At 41.0% G+C, this 17,967-nt stretch overlaps 1 protein-coding gene across 4 annotated transcripts in view; it reads left to right on the top strand.

Annotated features, from left to right (window-relative positions):
• Window positions 1-17,967, top strand: part of adgrg6 (adhesion G protein-coupled receptor G6) — a 114,744-nt gene that overhangs the window by 52,124 nt on the left and 44,653 nt on the right. For 2 of the 4 annotated variants that reach the window (XM_008301140.1, XM_008301141.1), the window contains exons 7-11: window positions 8,254-8,319; window positions 13,685-13,756; window positions 14,894-15,016; window positions 16,549-16,659; window positions 17,187-17,264. In XM_008301140.1, coding sequence (XP_008299362.1) covers window positions 8,254-8,319; window positions 13,685-13,756; window positions 14,894-15,016; window positions 16,549-16,659; window positions 17,187-17,264 — 450 coding nt within the window. The remainder of the gene's footprint in view (window positions 1-8,253; window positions 8,320-13,684; window positions 13,757-14,893; window positions 15,017-16,548; window positions 16,660-17,186; window positions 17,265-17,967) is intronic. The other 2 variants (XM_008301142.1, XM_008301143.1) reach the window with 2 other exon arrangements.

Genomic DNA, 17,967 nt, shown 5'->3' with positions numbered 1-17,967 from the left:
GAAAAATTAGCTTTATAATTGTGTCATACTGCACAAAAGTCATAGTTGTTCTGTTTCCATAGAGGTGCAGGACTTTATATTGAGCCCACAGTTGGTAAAAACGTGACAGCAAAAGATATCTAGAAACTGCTTGAGGTTCAGGCCTTGTCCAGATGTAGCAGGGTTTTTGTAAAACCGAATATCCTGCCCCCTTCATCGTTTTTAGAAAAATAATTCATCCACACCTAACCGCATTAGTGCGTTGTTCAGCACATTCATATTCTATATATATATACACATCTAGAAGTGGTCCTGAACATATTCTTGGGTTCTGATGATGTCATGCACATCGAGTGTCCCACAGGCTCCACTTGTTGTCTGTAGTTTCACTCACAGTTGTGACCCTGGACTCTGTACATGATCACTGTGAATGAAGCAGCTGCACCGATCAGATCAACTCCGCCGGTAAAGTGCTTTTTGAACTTGTTAAGCCGCGATGTGACCTCAAACTATGGACCTACTTTAATGCTGCCATCAGTCCTTCGCTGGCCTGTGCTGACTTCCCGTCAAAAAGAAAAGTCACCTAGTTGCGGCACTGGTGGTCAGGTGGATTGTCAAAGATCTGTAAAGTTTTTACCAGTCCTGTGTGTCTGACTCCGCAAATGAGCTCCACCTGGGTCGGTCCAGCCGTCTGACAGCTTTTCTAGAAACCCTGTGTTTGCTTGGGATCGTCCTTTACCCACTGAAATGATCCCACATTTTGGATTTCCTGCCCAACATACGTAATTTCTACCCAACAACTGCAGAGACCAGCCGTGTAGAGGATAATCTCTGTTCTTCGAAACATAATCGACTAAGACTGTCCTCATAGTTCCCCCTCAACTTACATAGTTTTTGTCCCTTTTGCCTGCTCAAATGGTTGGAGTAAGAATTTCGCAGAATTGGTGGCAAACTGTGCCTGGTTCCACAATCTTCACAACTTGCTGATTGTCTCAGTTTTCCATGATTGTAAACTAAATACTGTAACCAACCTGCGGCAGGTTTATTCCGTAATACATCCCAAGAACGGAATATTTGAAGTATTGCAGTGGAAGAAGAATCCAACAGTTAGATAAACTCGATTTTTGCCTCTTTCAGCATTTTTCCAGAGAATCACAAAGCTCTCTTTAGGCTCTGATGCAGCCACTTGACCTCATCAGCCTCCACAGTGCCCAGAAAACTGTCTCTCCATTACAGGATCTTTGGGTTTTGGACTGTTTGTCGGACAGTTTTAGGACATCACTTTGAGTTCTGGGAACATTTAGTAGACTAAGTAATGCATTTCATTAATAATTTAATAGACAGTAAAAAAACATAGTCATTTGCTTGTAGCTCTAAATAAAAACAAATTTACTTGGCTTGCACTTAATTGGACTTAATTGATCCCTGAAGGAAAACTAGATAATTGCCACAGTTGGAAAAACAAACAGGAGATTAGTTTGGAGAGCAAAATGTGCTCTATTGACTCCTCATTCACAGATGTCTGCTGTTCAGTGATTACAATAATCTGATGTTACCAACAGCTTGCAGGAGTTTATGCAAAGAGGGAGGCAAAAGGTTCACATACAGGTCAGAGGCCTTGTGAATGTATACAGATACGTATAAATGTAAATATGAAGGTTTTCAGGGTCGTTGAAGTCTTTAAAAGCACGAAATTCAGTTTCCACAAATACAAGCTTCATATGGTTTGTTTATGGTATGGTTTATGTATATGTTATTTGCAAAAATCAGAAATGGTTTGCCTTTTTTTTGGTATTTATCAAGTTAAAACTCAAATACATAAATATTTAGTCTCATATATGACAGAGATAGCAGCACATCTTAACATGTTGTGTCCATTGTAGAAGTTGCTTATTTCCGTTTGATGGACTAATAGAGCGCTAAAAATCCTCAATTTTCTTCCATTTCCTTTTCTCTTCTTTACTTAGTTAATTATATCCTTAAGAACCCCTGCATACGTATAGCTGGGAAGCACTAAAACGGAATTATTTCATCACTGCTGCTTTTCCATCATACATTCACACTCGCTCTAGTATGATTGTGAAACAGCGATTAAACCAGTCTCCTAAACAGGCCGTAGAAACTCTCCCACTTTGCTTGCTGTGCAGTGTAATGTGCTGAAGCCCTGGATATACAGTTGTCCAGAGCAGTGGGCCGAAACAGCACTGCGGGAAACAAACACTTTGGGGATTATCTGAGTGAGATGTTGTGTTTGAGCCCTTGGACCCTCTTTATATGGACGTTTGCACGGCTCCAGGAAGGATTGGACCAGATAGGTAAGGTCCCATTTGAAACTGGCAAGTGTTTTGACAGGCAATTTTACAGCATCAGAGCTCACAAACACTGACATTTTCCATTCTTCAATAATGGAAGTTTTATAGCCGCTGCTGCTGGCTGGCTCCGTATTGTTTTTCTCTCTCTCATGGCTTTGACGTCTACTTCCATTACTGTGTTTAATAAAATACAGTCATGTTCCTATTTGCTGTTTGGCCAAAGACCTGGAGACACATTTTTTTTTTTTTTTTTTTAAATGGTCTTGATGGTCTTTGCTGAGCTGTAAGCAAACTACACCCAGTTGGCAGTTTATTAGGTACACCTAGCTAAACCCAGTACAATCTAATGCAACAAACCTGCAACAAATCCTCCTTAATGAAGGCTATGATGTTCAGGTTTTGCTGTAACTGTCATGGAGAGGTGTCAATTTAAAATAATTCAAGCGTGGATTGCAGTCCAGTGGTGGATGTTTCAGTTGTTTTGTCCATTGCATTTATATCAAGTGTCCCAATACAATTTAAACCAATGTTTTTATTTATTTTTAAATGAATGCAGTCTGCAGGGACATCCAGGCACAGCAGGGAATGTTTACGCCTCGCATTTCATCCAAGTACATTTCACACTCATTTTTCTTTCCACGCGAAGAGGTGTGTTTGATTTTGTTTACCTTGAAAATGTTGTTTCCTTTCTTTTACGAGGCTACCAAAGGGCCCCGGACCATTTGAAGCCATTTTTATGTTCCTCTTTGGTCTGGTAATGAGGCCGGCGTTGATGGAGGCGGAGAAGGAGCTGTCGCCAGCTGTGTGTGTCTCTGCTCATACATGCATATATACGTGTCCGTGCTTCCTTAGGTAAATTATGTCTTTGCTAAGTGTGTCTGTGTGCACTGTAGGCTGTCTTTCATCTCTTATTGATGCCAGAGGACACATAAACACAGACACACACACACACACACACTCACACACACACACACACACTTTCAGATGGTGCTGATCCGGTAACTGCATTCAGAAATTGAACAATTTTCTGCACAGCCTCTATATGTTTCAGCCTGTTAACTCACTTTAAATGCACCACGTGTATTTTATTTTTATTTTTTTTCTTTCTTTCTTTTTCTTGGTAAACAAACAAAAACAAATTCATTTTTATACTCATCGGGGACCCATTCAGAAACAAAACATGGCTCTGTGAAACTATTAGTGGTCAGATTCTCCACAGGGTACCTTTAATTCATCCGTGACCTTGCCAGACCACAAAGTGAGAACTTCAATCCTGCTCTGTGTTTGCCAGCTTAGAGCGAGATGTTTTTCCCAGTAAAATCCAACCAGGCACTCAGTGTTATAATCAAATGGAAAACCTTGTTTAACCTGCCAGTGTCAACTATTAGTTTATATGAAAATGCTTTAGAATATTACTTTAGCCACATTCACAAACCCTAATTCTTCTCTCGCGGTGAATAGTAAACATGTTTTTCCACTAATGACAGTGAACTATAACCCGCTGCCTGGTGCTGAGTGATTCGATTAATTATAGTCCATCAGCTGCTGTCACCAAAGCGACACCCTGATAAAGACGTACAGTACAAACATGAATGCCTTCCTTTATAGTGAGAGGAAAATGCATTTTAATGAACATTTGAACCTCTGCTCCGACTCTACATCACTCCTCTTACTCTGTGTTGTAAGTCTGTAATGAACATATTCTTAGTGTGCAGAGATAGTTTGTTTTTCCTGCAAAAACTACAGTAAATACATGGACATGTGTGTTTGACAATAATGAAAGTGCGATAAGGTCTGCTACCAGGATTAATTAAAGCTTAATATTCCTGAGAGTTCCCGGTATCTCCTTGTGGCCTGATCCGAAGCTGCATTCATTTTCCCTAATGACAACATCCTGCTCAGAAGAACTAGAGATGGCAGGGACAAGAGAGAAGGAAAAGAAGGGAGATTGGATGCACAAAAGTATGTAGGTACCTTAACATTCTTCTCCCCTGGTATCAGATGAATGTCCAGTTTGTGGACCTCAGAATTTTACTCTTTGCAGATGATGTGGTTCTGTTAGCTTCATTAGGTCATCCCTTTCGTCATGCACTGTGGTGGTTTGCAAAGTGTGAAGCAGCTGGGATGAGAGTTAGCACCTCATCCCAACCTTAAGCAATGGTTCTCTGCCAGAATACAGTAGATTGTTCCCTCCAGATTAATTCGCTGCCCCAAGTTGAGTAGTTAACGTGTTTTGAGGTCTGGTGCAGTGTCACCAGTAGTGCAGGTGTTGTACTGGACTGCTGGAGCAGAGCTAAGGCAAAGTTTACAATTTCCCACTTGATCTATTTATATTATAGCCCTCACGTATGGTCATGAGCTTTAGGTAGAGACCAAAAGAATAAGGTTATAGATACAAGCAGCGACAACTTGGTCTCACACCTAGCTTGTCACGTATGGAGTTTCGGTCATGACCCCTACAGCAGCCCTGCAGCGTCAGATTTTATCTCACTGGGTACCACTTTAGCGCCATTTTTCCATGTGCAGGGTGGTCCAGTAGACTTCTATAGAACTCTATTAGTGTCAAAAAAGGTGCAATGAGACTGTGGTAAGAATGACATATGAGATGGTTGTTGCAAGTAGAACTTTGTGTTCCAATGTGTGGTTAATGTTGAGAAAGGGTATATTTTAATGCAAACAATGATCTCTTTTCTAACCCTAGAGCCAAAATAATAAGACAGAAAAACAAAACAAAACTGGAGAATAAGTAAACAATGCAACACATACAAATACATGTGCAACACTCCTGGGTGACAGTCTGTCTTGTTATCTCAGACTAATGTCACCACCAGCTGTCCAGCTTTCTTGTGAGGAGTCTGTCTGTCTATAATGCTGTCAGACCACCAACGCTGAAGAAGGATGCTGTATCCCTAATGCATCTGAAATGGTCACCAAGGGGTCATGACTGAGCGTCCATGCGAGAGGAAATGGGAGCGAAAATGTGTTGGCAGCAGAAGAGTATCTTCAGTGTGTCAAAACGGTACTCGGGGTCACATGTATACTAGATAAAGAGCTTGGAGTAAAGCTGATAATTTCTTGTTGAGGTGAGGTGAGGTGATTCAGGCTTCTGACAGGGTGAACAGGGAGGACAGATTGTATGTCAAATCTGGCATAGAAACACCTTCGAACTGCCGAGAAGGAGCTGGAAAACATTTTCTATCGAGAGGGACATTTGGACTAAGTTGCTAAGCCTGCTGCCACCATGACCTGACTTCTACTGAGATCCAGCCCTGATGTTAGGTAATCAGGTCTGGCTCACAGTCTGCGCTCCAGTTTATCCTAAAGGTGTCGGACCGGGCTGAGGTCAGGGCTCTGTGCAGGCCAAACAAGTTCTTCTACACCAAAGTGGGAGAAACCATGTCTTTATATAGCTGGCTTTGTGCAGCGGCATTAAGATTTCCTACTAAGGAGCCCAAAGGAGGAAATGCAGCGCCAGACCAAAAGTGCATTGAGGTGGTGTGTTGAGTGCTGTTATCACAATCTGCCCTGCTCATTCCCCCTTCGCTCTTCACTGAAGTGTCTGTCCACTTACTGTTGCTCATAAAGTGTACTGTAGCAAAGGAAAAGAGGAACAAGAGGACAGAAAGATAAAGGAAGTGAGAGATTTAGGCGCAAAATGAGAAAAAGTAAGAGGGCAAGAAAATGGAAAGGAAAGTGGTGGAAAGGCACAAAGTGTAGGAGGAAGAAAAAGAAAAAAAAATGGAATGAGAAAGGGACTGAACAAGAGAAAAGAGAGGAGGCGAAGCAATAAAGCGAGAGATGGAGCAGTGGAGCGTAAAAAGTGACACAAGAAAGAGGAGAAGGACAAGAGGTGAAGGAAAGGGAAGAGAGAGAGGGAAAGAAAGAGGTAGATTATGACTGGGCACAATCCTCAGCCCTCCTCACCTCTTTTGAAGCACATGCCATCCACGATTACCGAATTCCTGCTTTTTCACTCGGCTGATTGCTGCGATGATTTGCTGACATCTCTCAAACACATTCCTCTCAAACAAAGTCTCTGCTTTCTCTGCCTGCCCGTCCTCCCACTCCCTCCGAAGGCCCTGTGAATATTCAGTATGTGTGGGCCGCAGACCGGCTCCGGATTACATTTCAAATGGCCAAAGTACTTGAGGAGCGCTTGATTTTTGGCTGCTGGAAGCACACAGTCGGTTAGACAGACTGTCCCTGACATAAAAATTTTAGGGGTTTGATCTCTGCAAGCAGCCAATCTGTGTCCCAGCAAAAAAAAAAAAAGAAAAACCCACAGAGTCTGATTGATTGGAAATCTACAGGCTATCAAAAATAGTGTGGGAAACTTTTTCTGTTCAAGCTGCAAAGATTTTGAGAAATAGATGATCGTATTACTAGACTGGCTGTCTGGTCGGGGTGTAGCCCACCTTTTTTCCAATGTATGCGTGGGATAGACTGGATATGCAAAGAATACTTGCATTGATGCCCGATCATGTAGGTGTTACTCTAAAAACATAGAGCCAAAACTGAAGCTGGACAGACGCTACATGCATTGTGGGATTAGGTTGATACTTGATTCATGTACTACAATATTATATCGTGAAAACTTTAGGGGTCATTGACACATTAGGACATCTAATATTTTCACTATGTAAGTTCTGGTGTCATGAAGGATTTACTCTGAGAACCCAACAAATCCAAGGTTGCTCTATTTTCTGCCTACAGCATTTGATCGATTTCAGATTTCCACCTCTTAATTAGACCTCACCAGAAAAACCACAACACTAGGAGACGATTGAGGTGAATAAAATGTAGCCGATCTATGTTTTTTTGCATGTGAAGTGTGTGTACTCTCTCCAATTATTTTTTAGAAAGGCAGTTGTGTCATCACTGTTGCTGCTTCTGGATGGGCAGGGCTTGTCAACCTGGTAATGAGGAAATGGAAAAGAAGCTTGTAGCAGTTGTAAAATGGTGTATTTTTACCCAAACCATCTTTCCTAAACCTAACAAACAGAGGCTACAAACCCACAGGACACCAACACTGTTTTAGGTGAAAGTCCTTTTACTGACCTTGTCACTTGTTATACTAGTTAGTAATAACTTTCCTTTTCTGTTGCTGAGGTACCTCATTAGTTTTAGTCAAGTTACTTTGTTATCGAGCTTATTTGTTGTGTTTGACCGAAGTGCTTTAGTTTTCGTTTTTTGTCTGTTGAGTAATTAACGCCCAGAAAACTTCGGGCGAGGTCATTCATAGTTTTCCATCACAGATGTACTTTAGGCTTTAGTCAGTGATTAGCCTCATTATCTCCATGTGTGTTTGAATAGAGAAAGATGAACATCATTACTCCTTGAAGACCAAGTTAATAAATTAAAATCACTTTGTTTTGTCTGGCCAGCAGGTAAAAACACCCACATTTTGAGTTTGTAATTTTAATCAGTTACCAAAGCTGTTGCTGTGTTTGTTTCTATCTCAGGAAATAATGAAACTGCCATTTATAATGAGGGTTACCAGACAGGCTGTACACCTAGAGCCCCTTCAGAAATTGATCCAGACACATTTTTAACTGAAAAGGTTTTCTGCCTGTGGCCAAAATGCTGATATCCTTACAATCATTCACATGACTTGGGGTTAGAACTTTTCTCCTCTTTTTTTCTTCTAGTATAATTTTTGTTCTTTTTAAATGTGTGACTCCTTGTTATAAAATGAAAAAAAAAGTGTTTATGCAATCTGAATCTCAGAATTCTGTCTTTGAAAGGCTAAAAATGGTGGTTTTTGCCATGCCAGTGTGATTATCAGACTAAAAATGAACACTAATGCATCATTTTAAGGAGTGCAGTGAAGTAGTTGTAGACAATGTGAGAACATGTTGACATTTGTACGTCATCTCTCCAGAATTGTGTATTAATTCATCCAAAATGTCAGCGCGGTCACTTTAACTGATTCTGTTTTTCGTCTGTCCTCCCCTCCTCCAAGGTGTCTCCCCGCCCAGCAACACACCACTCACGACCAACTGTGACTCCCCTGGACTGGGCTGCCCAGGTAGGAAAAGTAAACACGCCTCCATTGTGAACGCTGTCTTTGCAACTGGTGATAAAAAAAGAGACTGAAAGCAGAAAATAGCTGCAGCTTTCCTTATTTACTTCCTTTGCTTTAATGTACGTGACATCCGAGTGGAAGATTCTTTTTTTCCAATGTGTGTTCTTCCTTTTTTTAAGTAGAATTATATTTGGATTTCTTGAGGTTATGAAAACATGGGTAGCATAAATCACTGATGTGATTCGCAGATCAATGGACGTCAGGACTTCTGGGTTAAATATGATTTCACTGCGTAATTGGAACCTGCTTTACAACAGCAGTTATTTATAACCCCATGACTGCGCCTGGTTTATCTGATCCTGACCAAGAAGACAAATACTTTTTACTTCTTGTTTTTTTTTGTGGACTGTTTTCTCACAGCTATTACTGAGTTATATAATTAGACAGGTAACTTATCACCGTCCCAGTGTTACGTACACCCACATGGGGAAGTTCAGTGCTGCTGCACTTAACTGATGTGTCTAATTGTCTTTTCTGGTATCATAAAGAAATGATGGAAAATGATATATTGTTCCAGAGTGCAAACAGAGTGTTGTCCTTTGCAATAAAAGCATATCTTGAAAGTAATGAGAATCAAAACTTTACATACAAATAAAATAAATGATGATAAAATGATAAAAAACAACCTTTATAAAAGTGAGTAGGGACCTGTCAGAGGATCTCATGAAGCAATGATGCTGACAGGGATTTAGCAGAGTCCTTTTTTGCAGTCGAAGATGTAAAAAAATATAGTTATTTTGGTTGCTATTTAACCTAATTTCTGACGAGAACCTGATATAATAGCAAGCTAATGTCTGTTTGAGCTTCTTTTCACCAAATGGGTACCAGTTTTAGATTTGGCATACTTACTTGTGCCCTTTATAGAGAGACTTGATGATAAGCAGATGCATTTCTAAGTAGCTTAGCTTTTTAATTTGTACTAAAAGTATCCTAGGTTGGTCTGCTTAGCTTCCAGACTACAAATGAGCTGTTAAACTCTTGCTTGGAAAGGCCGTCAGGTTCACTGTTTCCAGTGGTTTCAATCACAGTGATTGGCAGCCGCCTTTCCCACCAGCAAACAACAACAAACACAACCAAGCAGCCAAATTAACCAAAGCTCATTTGAACTAAACAAGATGTGAATTTTAACTTTTCAAACAACTCATGCTCAATATTAACTAGGAGGCCTTTTGATCTGCAAATCACCAAATCAATATTTACTGGGAACATTGGATTGACGGAAGCTAATGGTGCCCTTTAGACGGAACGCCATCGGAAAAAGTCCCCTTTGTTGCGCTTCTACTTCATCCGTGTGCCGTTAGTGCTGCAGACTCACTATTATCTTTTGAAAATATTGTCTTTGTCCCAAAACTGTCACTCATAGCTGCTGTTCCTATCACTGTCTGGCAGTTTGGGGATAGAAAAAGATGCAAACCGGTGTAAGGACTTGAGAAAAAGACAAGAAGTAAGATGACAGATGTAGGAGACTGAAGGTCTGCTTACTTTGCAGTATTTAGGAAATAAATCGGCTCACTTCGATGACTTAGAAGCCCTAAAATGTGCTTAAAGTTTCAAGGAGTTTTCACATAAACCATGAGTGTACTGTTGTCTTGTGCCACTCTGCTGGGACTGAACCCTGCCTGTGTTATACGTTGAATTTTCCACTGAAGTATACAGGAAATGGAACCCCTGACCTGCTGCCAAGGACCATGTATATACTGAAGGTTTTCTCCATGACCACATACATATTTAAAATGGGTAAACCAAATGGGAATCAAACCCTCAACCTTGGCAGCGTCAGATCCATACACCTCTCATTCAACTTCACAGGTTGATGGGTCTTGCTGTCAGTCTCTGTTCTTTGTGCTGTGTTAAGAAAGCTTCAAAGTCCCAGTGCCCCAGAGGTTTTCCTGAAGTTGCTTAACCCCTGAAAATGGATTCTGGACATCTTGTTGAGAGGAACTTTCTCACCTGAACAAGGTTTACGCTTGCCACACAGATCCCATTCCCCCAAAGCTCTGAACATATTCTAGCCTCTGAACTCTTCAAATACTGTCAAACTACTCTGAAAAGATGGTTTGAAGGAAGAAAGGAAGAGAGAGGGACATTTGAGGATTGAACTGGCAAGAGGTAAAATGACAAAGAGAAGATGGGAAAACAACAAACCACAAGAAAGTAAAACAGTCTTCAGTGTTTGGATTGTTCTACTTAGTTTAAATTAATAGTCATTGGTTGTCAGAAAAAGGAAGCAATCTGAATCACTTTGAGCTTTTGGAATTGGTTTTTGGACGTTCCGCCGACCAAACGATTAATGCCTTGTTTCGTTTTGTGTGCGTAAGTGAGTCAGTTGGAACTCCATTAATTCTGGTAGCAACCTCTTGGATCTCTGATGTGTTTGCAAAAATCCTTCTGGTTGAGAATTTACCTCAAGAATGTTGGAAACTTTGAACTTTTTTGGTGGATTTTGTCGAGACTGCGCTGTGTTGGCAGTTGGAAGAAACAAATTCGCGAGCAGGCTGTTCAGTTGCTTGACTATGTTTTCATTCAAACTGTGAATATGCATAATTTAAAATAATAATAATAAAAAAAGCTAACACATGCTAGCTGTGTAATGTACAGAGTGCATGCATATCGGTTCATGCATCTTGTAGCAAAGTATTTGAATATTCAGTTTCTATACATTCATAAAGAAACTAATTTCTCTGCATTAAACACGAGGGCAACGGTCTGTGCTATATTACATACACAAAACAAAGCTGTGTGGAAACAGCTTCCGTGCATATTTTAACTGAGTTTCCACAAAAGCAGAAAAAAATGCGTCTTGAAATGTGTTTGTAATCTCTAATTATAAGTCCATTAAAAAGAAGCAGTTAATGCATTTCCAGCATTTTAACCGAGAATTGAAAATCAAAACCCACTTATAGACAAAGAAGAGATGTTTTTGTTTTATCTGAGTTGAGAATCTCAGGATGTCATACGTTGTACAAATGATTTGTTTCAGTCATGATATTTGAACGTATACTTGACAATGACTGCTCGTAGAGAAGAGGTCAAGCAAGGACAAGAATCTCACTCAGGTTGGTTAAAATGAGGATATTCTTGAGAAGGAGACAGATACTTTGCGCTGTTTATTCTAAGCTTATCGCTCCGAACAAGTTCAAGTGTGTGAGAGAGGAGCCTTGTGCCACACATCCTCTCCAAACCAATGTGGACAAGAATTCCCTCAGGCATCCTGTGTTAAGGACATTTTCCTTAAATGACCCGTCTGTGTCCTGAGGGGAACGTACGTGAAGAAACCACAGAATGTTTTTAAAGCGAAACCACCCCAGGGTGCTGCAGCAGAAACCATTAAAGCTGGAATGCTGTCCGCTCATGGATCATGACCTGAAGAAGAACTGAGTCCAGCCGATCGCCTTTACTCCAGGAGGTCACGTGGTCTGGGCCTCAGTCGGTCAGAAACAGTAGCTGAGGGCCAGCTGATAACGTGACCCAACCCCACTCCTGAAATGTCAGTTCTCACACTATCCAGAGCTACAGAGGCCTCAGAGGGACATTTTTCTAAAGGTCAGTTTTTGTGAAATTGTGCTCATGAGAGGAAGGGAGTGGAGCCAATTAGGCATCAGCTTGTGTTGCAGAATGTAAATGACTGCAGCAGCTTCGGCAGGTCAACAGGCCATGGGAGAGCACTAACGTGGTTATACAGTGCATCATCGAGCTACACTGGTCCATGGAGTGCAGGGTCGGCTAAAGACCAGCACCACTGGAGCTGATAGCAAGTCAGGGTCCTGGTCTAGAGCTGAATCCCTGGAGAGAGAAGTCGTGCTTCAGCAAATGAAGCTTTGATTCAGGTGGAACCGTTTAGGAGAAGGCAGTTCTGTTTGAATGGAAAGCAGAAGAAGACAAACAGAACCACCAGTCACAAGACAGATGGTTCTGATGGAACATAGAAGGAGGGAATTTTTCTGCTTTTTGTGACAAATTTGTATGACTTTCATTTGTGGCATTTTCTTGTATAAACAGTCTTGGTCGAATGATGCAATTTGATACAACTGCAGAATTCACCTCAAGTCTAGACAACACTGGCAGTACATGTGGGTCATGGGAAAACAGGTCTGTCACGCTATGTTCCTCTTTATACCTGGACAAATAGGAATGTTCTTAAAATCTCTACTATTGACAGAATGCAGCGGGTAAAAGGGAACATGGTAATAACCATATAATTATTAGTCCATCATTAGTCCATCTTTGCCTGCTAGTCCAGAATCACTTATTTTAAACCTTATATAGGTACAGGCCACCTTGGCCTGAAGTCTTTCCACATAACCAGTAGTTCACCTCAGGAATAAATGTGCAAAACATGACCCTTCAGACTGTGAGAGGAGCCTCTAATGACTGCCTGAAGACATAGAGATCCACTTGTGTCTTCAAGGTCTGGGGTTAAATGTGTGGCCACAGTCTCTTTATACGTCAGCAGAATGAATCAGTGTTCCTTTAGAGCTGCCTTGTATGAGAACAGGTGCAATATAAAAACAGAACATACATACAAGGACAGTGAATTAGAAGTGGTATTGTGTTGAAAGAAAAGAGGTGTGTGTCGTCACACATGCAAGGATGTGCCACATGTGATTACGAACAGATACATATAAGGTCGAGTGTTCTTATGAAACTCAACAACTCTCAGTGCTTGAATGTCACTAAGCATGAAACATGGGACTTTTTCTGAAAATCTTCTAAAAAAAATAAGCAGCAAACCCATTTTTCTGTGGCCCAGCAACTTTTAGCACTAACAGTGCATCTTAGAGGCATCGCAATATTTTGTTGAAGAAAATATTGACTTGAGTGCACAAAGACCAGAGAAAAATGGACGAATGACAGGTACGTCTTCAGGACACACTCTGAGCCATTAACACACTCCACTTGTTGGTGTGTTGCCGCTGGTTTGTGGATACTTCGTTGGCCTACAACTAGTGTGGACAGTTAGTATGAGTAACACAAACTGCAAAAAGAGTCCGGCAAACAACAAGGAAATCACATGGTAGAGCTTGAATCTTTCCTAAAGGACCTGTTTCTGATTTGAGTGATGCCTTCTTTCCTATATTGAAGCGATGAAATTGCTCGAGGGTAAAGTTATCAACACACTTGTGTGATCTCAGGCTGTGGTGATTTTGGGGAACAAGTATTTCATGTAACAAAGCGACCTGAGGCATTTCTCCTGTACGCCTCTACCTCGTGCTCTAAACATGTTCATTTATGATGCAGCATCACAACCATTCATCATCCTCTGCATCTCTCTCTCTCTCTCATCCCAACACCTTGCCACTACCACCAGCCGCTTCCTCTCCCGCCACCTCATCCACTGACTCCACTAACACCATCCATGCTACTAATGCCGACACCCACGGTAAGCAACCCTCATCCTCCCTCTCATGCAGCCCTTCTCCATCCTTTCCCTCTATGGGTTCTTTTCATTATGCCGCCTTACGCTTCCTCGTCTTGGCCGTTCATCACAGAGGATCTTCTAATTCCTAAAATGCACCTTGAGAATGGAGGCTGCCTTCAGGAAACACAGGTGTATCCTGCCTGTCACGTCCTCGCCGGGAGGAGCTAAGACACGAGTTGGAGACATGAGTGAGCATAATGAAAAGCAACCTGTAGCTTCTCACACCTCCCTCCCCCTCTTATTCCTCCCACTACTCCAGTGTTTCACCATTTTCATTCCCATACCCCACGATGTTAAGTGTTCATTTATTTAGTTCAGCTGCAGATCGTCTTTGATGTTTTCACCATTTCTCATTTGATTTTTGTCATGCCTAAGGTCAAACACTTGACTTTTACCCCTTTTCTCTTCTCCTTTTGCCTCGTCTCCTGTAACTCTAAGATCTATTTTGGAGGCTTTTCTAATATCCAAGTAAAATACTTAGTTTTATGGAAGTCATTTACAGTTCATCACCAAAAACAATTATCCCTAATGTATTTTTGAAGAGGCTTCCCTCATAAAAATCACAGCCCTTTGAAGCTTTGCCACGTTCGGCCTCTCAAGAACTGAGCAGAAGTTGCCCGGAGCTATTTTACTTTTCATGCACCTCTGAAAAGTCAAACCCTCTATTATTAATTTGTTCGTTCTATTATTCATTATCTAGCAAGGAGAAGACTCAGCTAATTTGGTTCTGATGAACTGGTCCAGATGAACGTGTTTGACTCAGGAGGACTGAGATTGGATAAATATTATCTACCACTGCGTCGAAAAAATAAGTCCATCAAATGTTTTCATTACTTAATTAACCTTTCTGCCGTTCTTTGTCCGAATGAAGAATTATGGTGGTGAATGAATGACTGTAGGAATTTATGAAAATGAGCTCTCACTCTTTGATTTGAGTAATAAGGACTTTTTGTTCTGACAAAGGACAGTTTGGTTCTCAGTGGGATTTCAAATATGTAGTCTATGGAGAACTTAGTGTGGTTTTCGCGCAACCATGTTAATGTGTTTTGCATCTGTGGTCCCTCTGGTTCTGCTGCATCCTTGATTTGTCATCTCCAGTCCTTCCTCCCATCACCCCGTCTCCATCCACCATCCCTACCACTAGCATGTCTCTAACCCCAACCATCAGCTCCACCACCACCAGCACAACCAGCTCCTCCTCCTCCTCCTCCTCCTCCTCTGGTAAGGCTTCATCTGCTTTGCTGCTGTCTTGTTTGACACGAGCATCGCGAGACTTTCAATGCAAACTAAAACAAAAAAAACAAGCGATTATTAAATGTTTTCCCCCTAAATTTGATAATTTTTTGGGTGCAAAAGCCTCAGAAACATCGTGAACATGGGTGACATTTGGAGTTCATCTTCAGTTCTGGGCAGAGATCATTAGCTGTGTTTCCATAATGTATTTCTTTGCTCTTTTAGAGAGCAAGATTCAAAATTTAAAAACATACACCATCAAATTTGCGAAGAAGTTCCTTTGCTTGAGGTAGTTTTTGAGAGTTAATGTACTTTATAGGAGATGGAAACGCCTTTTCTCAATAAGTTCTGATATAATGAACATTTAACTACTGATCAGCTGCTGCTGCTTGTTTTGTTGTCTTCATGGACAAACAGTATGACATTATGATCAACCCCAGCTGACTTGAAAGAATGATTAATATTTGCTAAATTGAAAACAGTTGAAGGACACACAGAACAGCTGAAGGCGTCCCTTCCTTTTTACTTCCATAGATGGATAAAGATTCTTCCTGATTTACTTCTGCAAGTTTTTTGCTAGTTGGAAAACAACTGGTTTCATTTCCAGTTTGTTACAGCAATGCACAGCTTAAACTGCCACTTTATGTTGACAGTCTTTATCTAAAGTTTCAGGGCAGTCATTGGAAACAAGCCTAATTCACTTTTTCTTTTCTTTTCTTTTTTTGTTTTTGTAACGTTTAGCAAATCTGCCTCAATTTGCTTGCTAATTACAGTAAATAGAAACTCAGCTACTGACCGAACCAGAAGAACCTCGAACTAAACTGACTCCAAGAGGCTCTTGGGAAACCCAGTTTGTGCACCAAATGTCAAAATGACTTTTTCTTGATCAACCAACATTTTTGATCAGAATTAAGAAAGATGTCTGTGAAGATTCTCAGTCATCCAGCTCATGGTTATTCTGGTAGGTTAATCGTAGCAGCTGGACTTGCTTGAGTTCCTTGAAAGTTCCTTGAAAGATAACCAGAAAACCCACGCCAACATGAAACCACACCTCCTTACTGTACAGAGTGCCTTTTGGGCAGGCGAGTGGTGTGAGGGGTGTACAGCCATTAATAAGTCAATAAATCAGAAATGCATGTTGGAAAAGGTCTGAAAAAAGGGCAAAAGCTTGTGGAATGTACAGTACAGGGGAGGACTGGTCTTCATGATGACTCTGCCTTTTCCTGTTCGTTGGTTTCTTTGGTTGGCAATGTGTTCTTCTCTTGAGTCTCCGTCTTCTTCAGCTTGGATTTGTCAAAGCGTTCGACTTCAGCGATGTCAGGTTTGTCAGCCATGTTTGTGGAGGCTCAGGGTTGTAGGTAGAGAACCAAATAAGGAACTCAAGCAAGTCCAGTTGCTACAATTAATCTACCAGAAGAATCAAGAAAGACTTTTGAGATTGGTCCCAGGAGCTTGTCTCGTTAACACAGTATCATTGTGTGATTTGTGTCACTGACATGCCGCCTTATTGTGCTAATCAGTTATGGCTACTGCTACAATCACCGTCACCAGCAGCGCTGCAACTCCTGCATCCTCTGCATCCTCTGCATCCTCTGCTACTAATGTTGCTTCAGCCAGCAGTACAGCTCATGGTAAGGTAGCTAACACTATCTAAAGACACTGCTGTTAATGTTTTGAGTTTCTCATTTTGATTTTGATTCGCAATCAGTTTTGGACAGCGATATCTGATCATTTCATCTTTTTAACAAAGATAACACATGATTAATAACAGGTAACTAATAAATATAATGGTGTGTGATCAATGAACAGCAACAGACTTTTCCCACAACACCTCCAATTCCCCATGATGTGAATGCAGATTGATTGAAAATTTAGATTGCTCTGTCTGTAACTGAGGGAAAAGAAGGTAGAAGAAGTACAGCGGTGTCCACATGTTGTACTGTTCACAGGTTACTGCATCCGATGTGTGACTGTGTTTTAAGTTGTTGTCCCTAAAACACAATGAAACCCAGTGAAATAAAAGGTCCAACGAATCAAAAACAAAAAAAAAAAGAACTTGCAGAGATGATCTTAACCTGCTCATATCGTTCCATATTGTACCTACAGCATGTGTCCAGCAAACTAACGGATAATCTGTGGTTGTTTACTTCCCCTGTAGCCCAACAGACAACCAGCAGCACAACAACTGCTTCATCCGCTACCACTAACCGCCCAGCTACTAACCCTACGACGCATGGTAAGAGCAACAATACCGGCGCTGCTAGAACAATGGAAGACTAAACGCTGCTCCGACTGCTAACAGTTTTAATCTGAGGTGTATTAGTGCTGGCAGGCCCAGAAGCTGCACTGCACCCATTAATGCTGAGAAGGTTTCGGGGATTAAATCCTGCAGTTGTGCCACAGCCTCAGTCCTTACAAAACCAAACAGCTGTAACTGTGAGTCGTAAAAGTGGAGTCATTTAGACCGGAGGGAAATTAAATTAAATTCACTTTATTTCCCAGCCTGGTGAAATGATTATGGCTGCAGCTTGTTGGTATAAATACTAAACCGCAGTCCTAATGTCAGACATTTAAAGCACTCAGCAATCACCATATTGCTCAAGGAAGATGAAGGCAATTAGTCATGTTTGAAGAAACTTTTCTGCTTGATAAATTTAACCTAATGACACCTAATTGTGTAAATGCCTTTGTTACAGCATGTGCTGTACTCCGCCTGATTTGGGCCTAATAGTGTGTCCATGAAAGCTTGGAGCTGGGACTATACACTGGTTTAAAAAAAGCCTTGAAATAGTCAAGGTGCCAAATAAATACTGTAAAAGAAGGAAAAATACGACATCATGAAAGTACAGTAATTTCTCAAAGTTATTTTCTAGCCTTAATTTGTGATCTTCAATGTAAAATATTTACATGTGTAGAAACAATTAAAAACCTATAATAAT

This window comes from Stegastes partitus, unplaced genomic scaffold (genome assembly GCF_000690725.1).
Source record: "Stegastes partitus isolate 25-593 unplaced genomic scaffold, Stegastes_partitus-1.0.2 Scaffold1634, whole genome shotgun sequence".
In the NCBI taxonomy this organism is placed as follows: domain Eukaryota; kingdom Metazoa; phylum Chordata; class Actinopteri; family Pomacentridae; genus Stegastes; species Stegastes partitus.
Note: the sequence above shows the minus strand (reverse complement) of the source record. Positions and strands in the feature narration are given on the sequence as shown.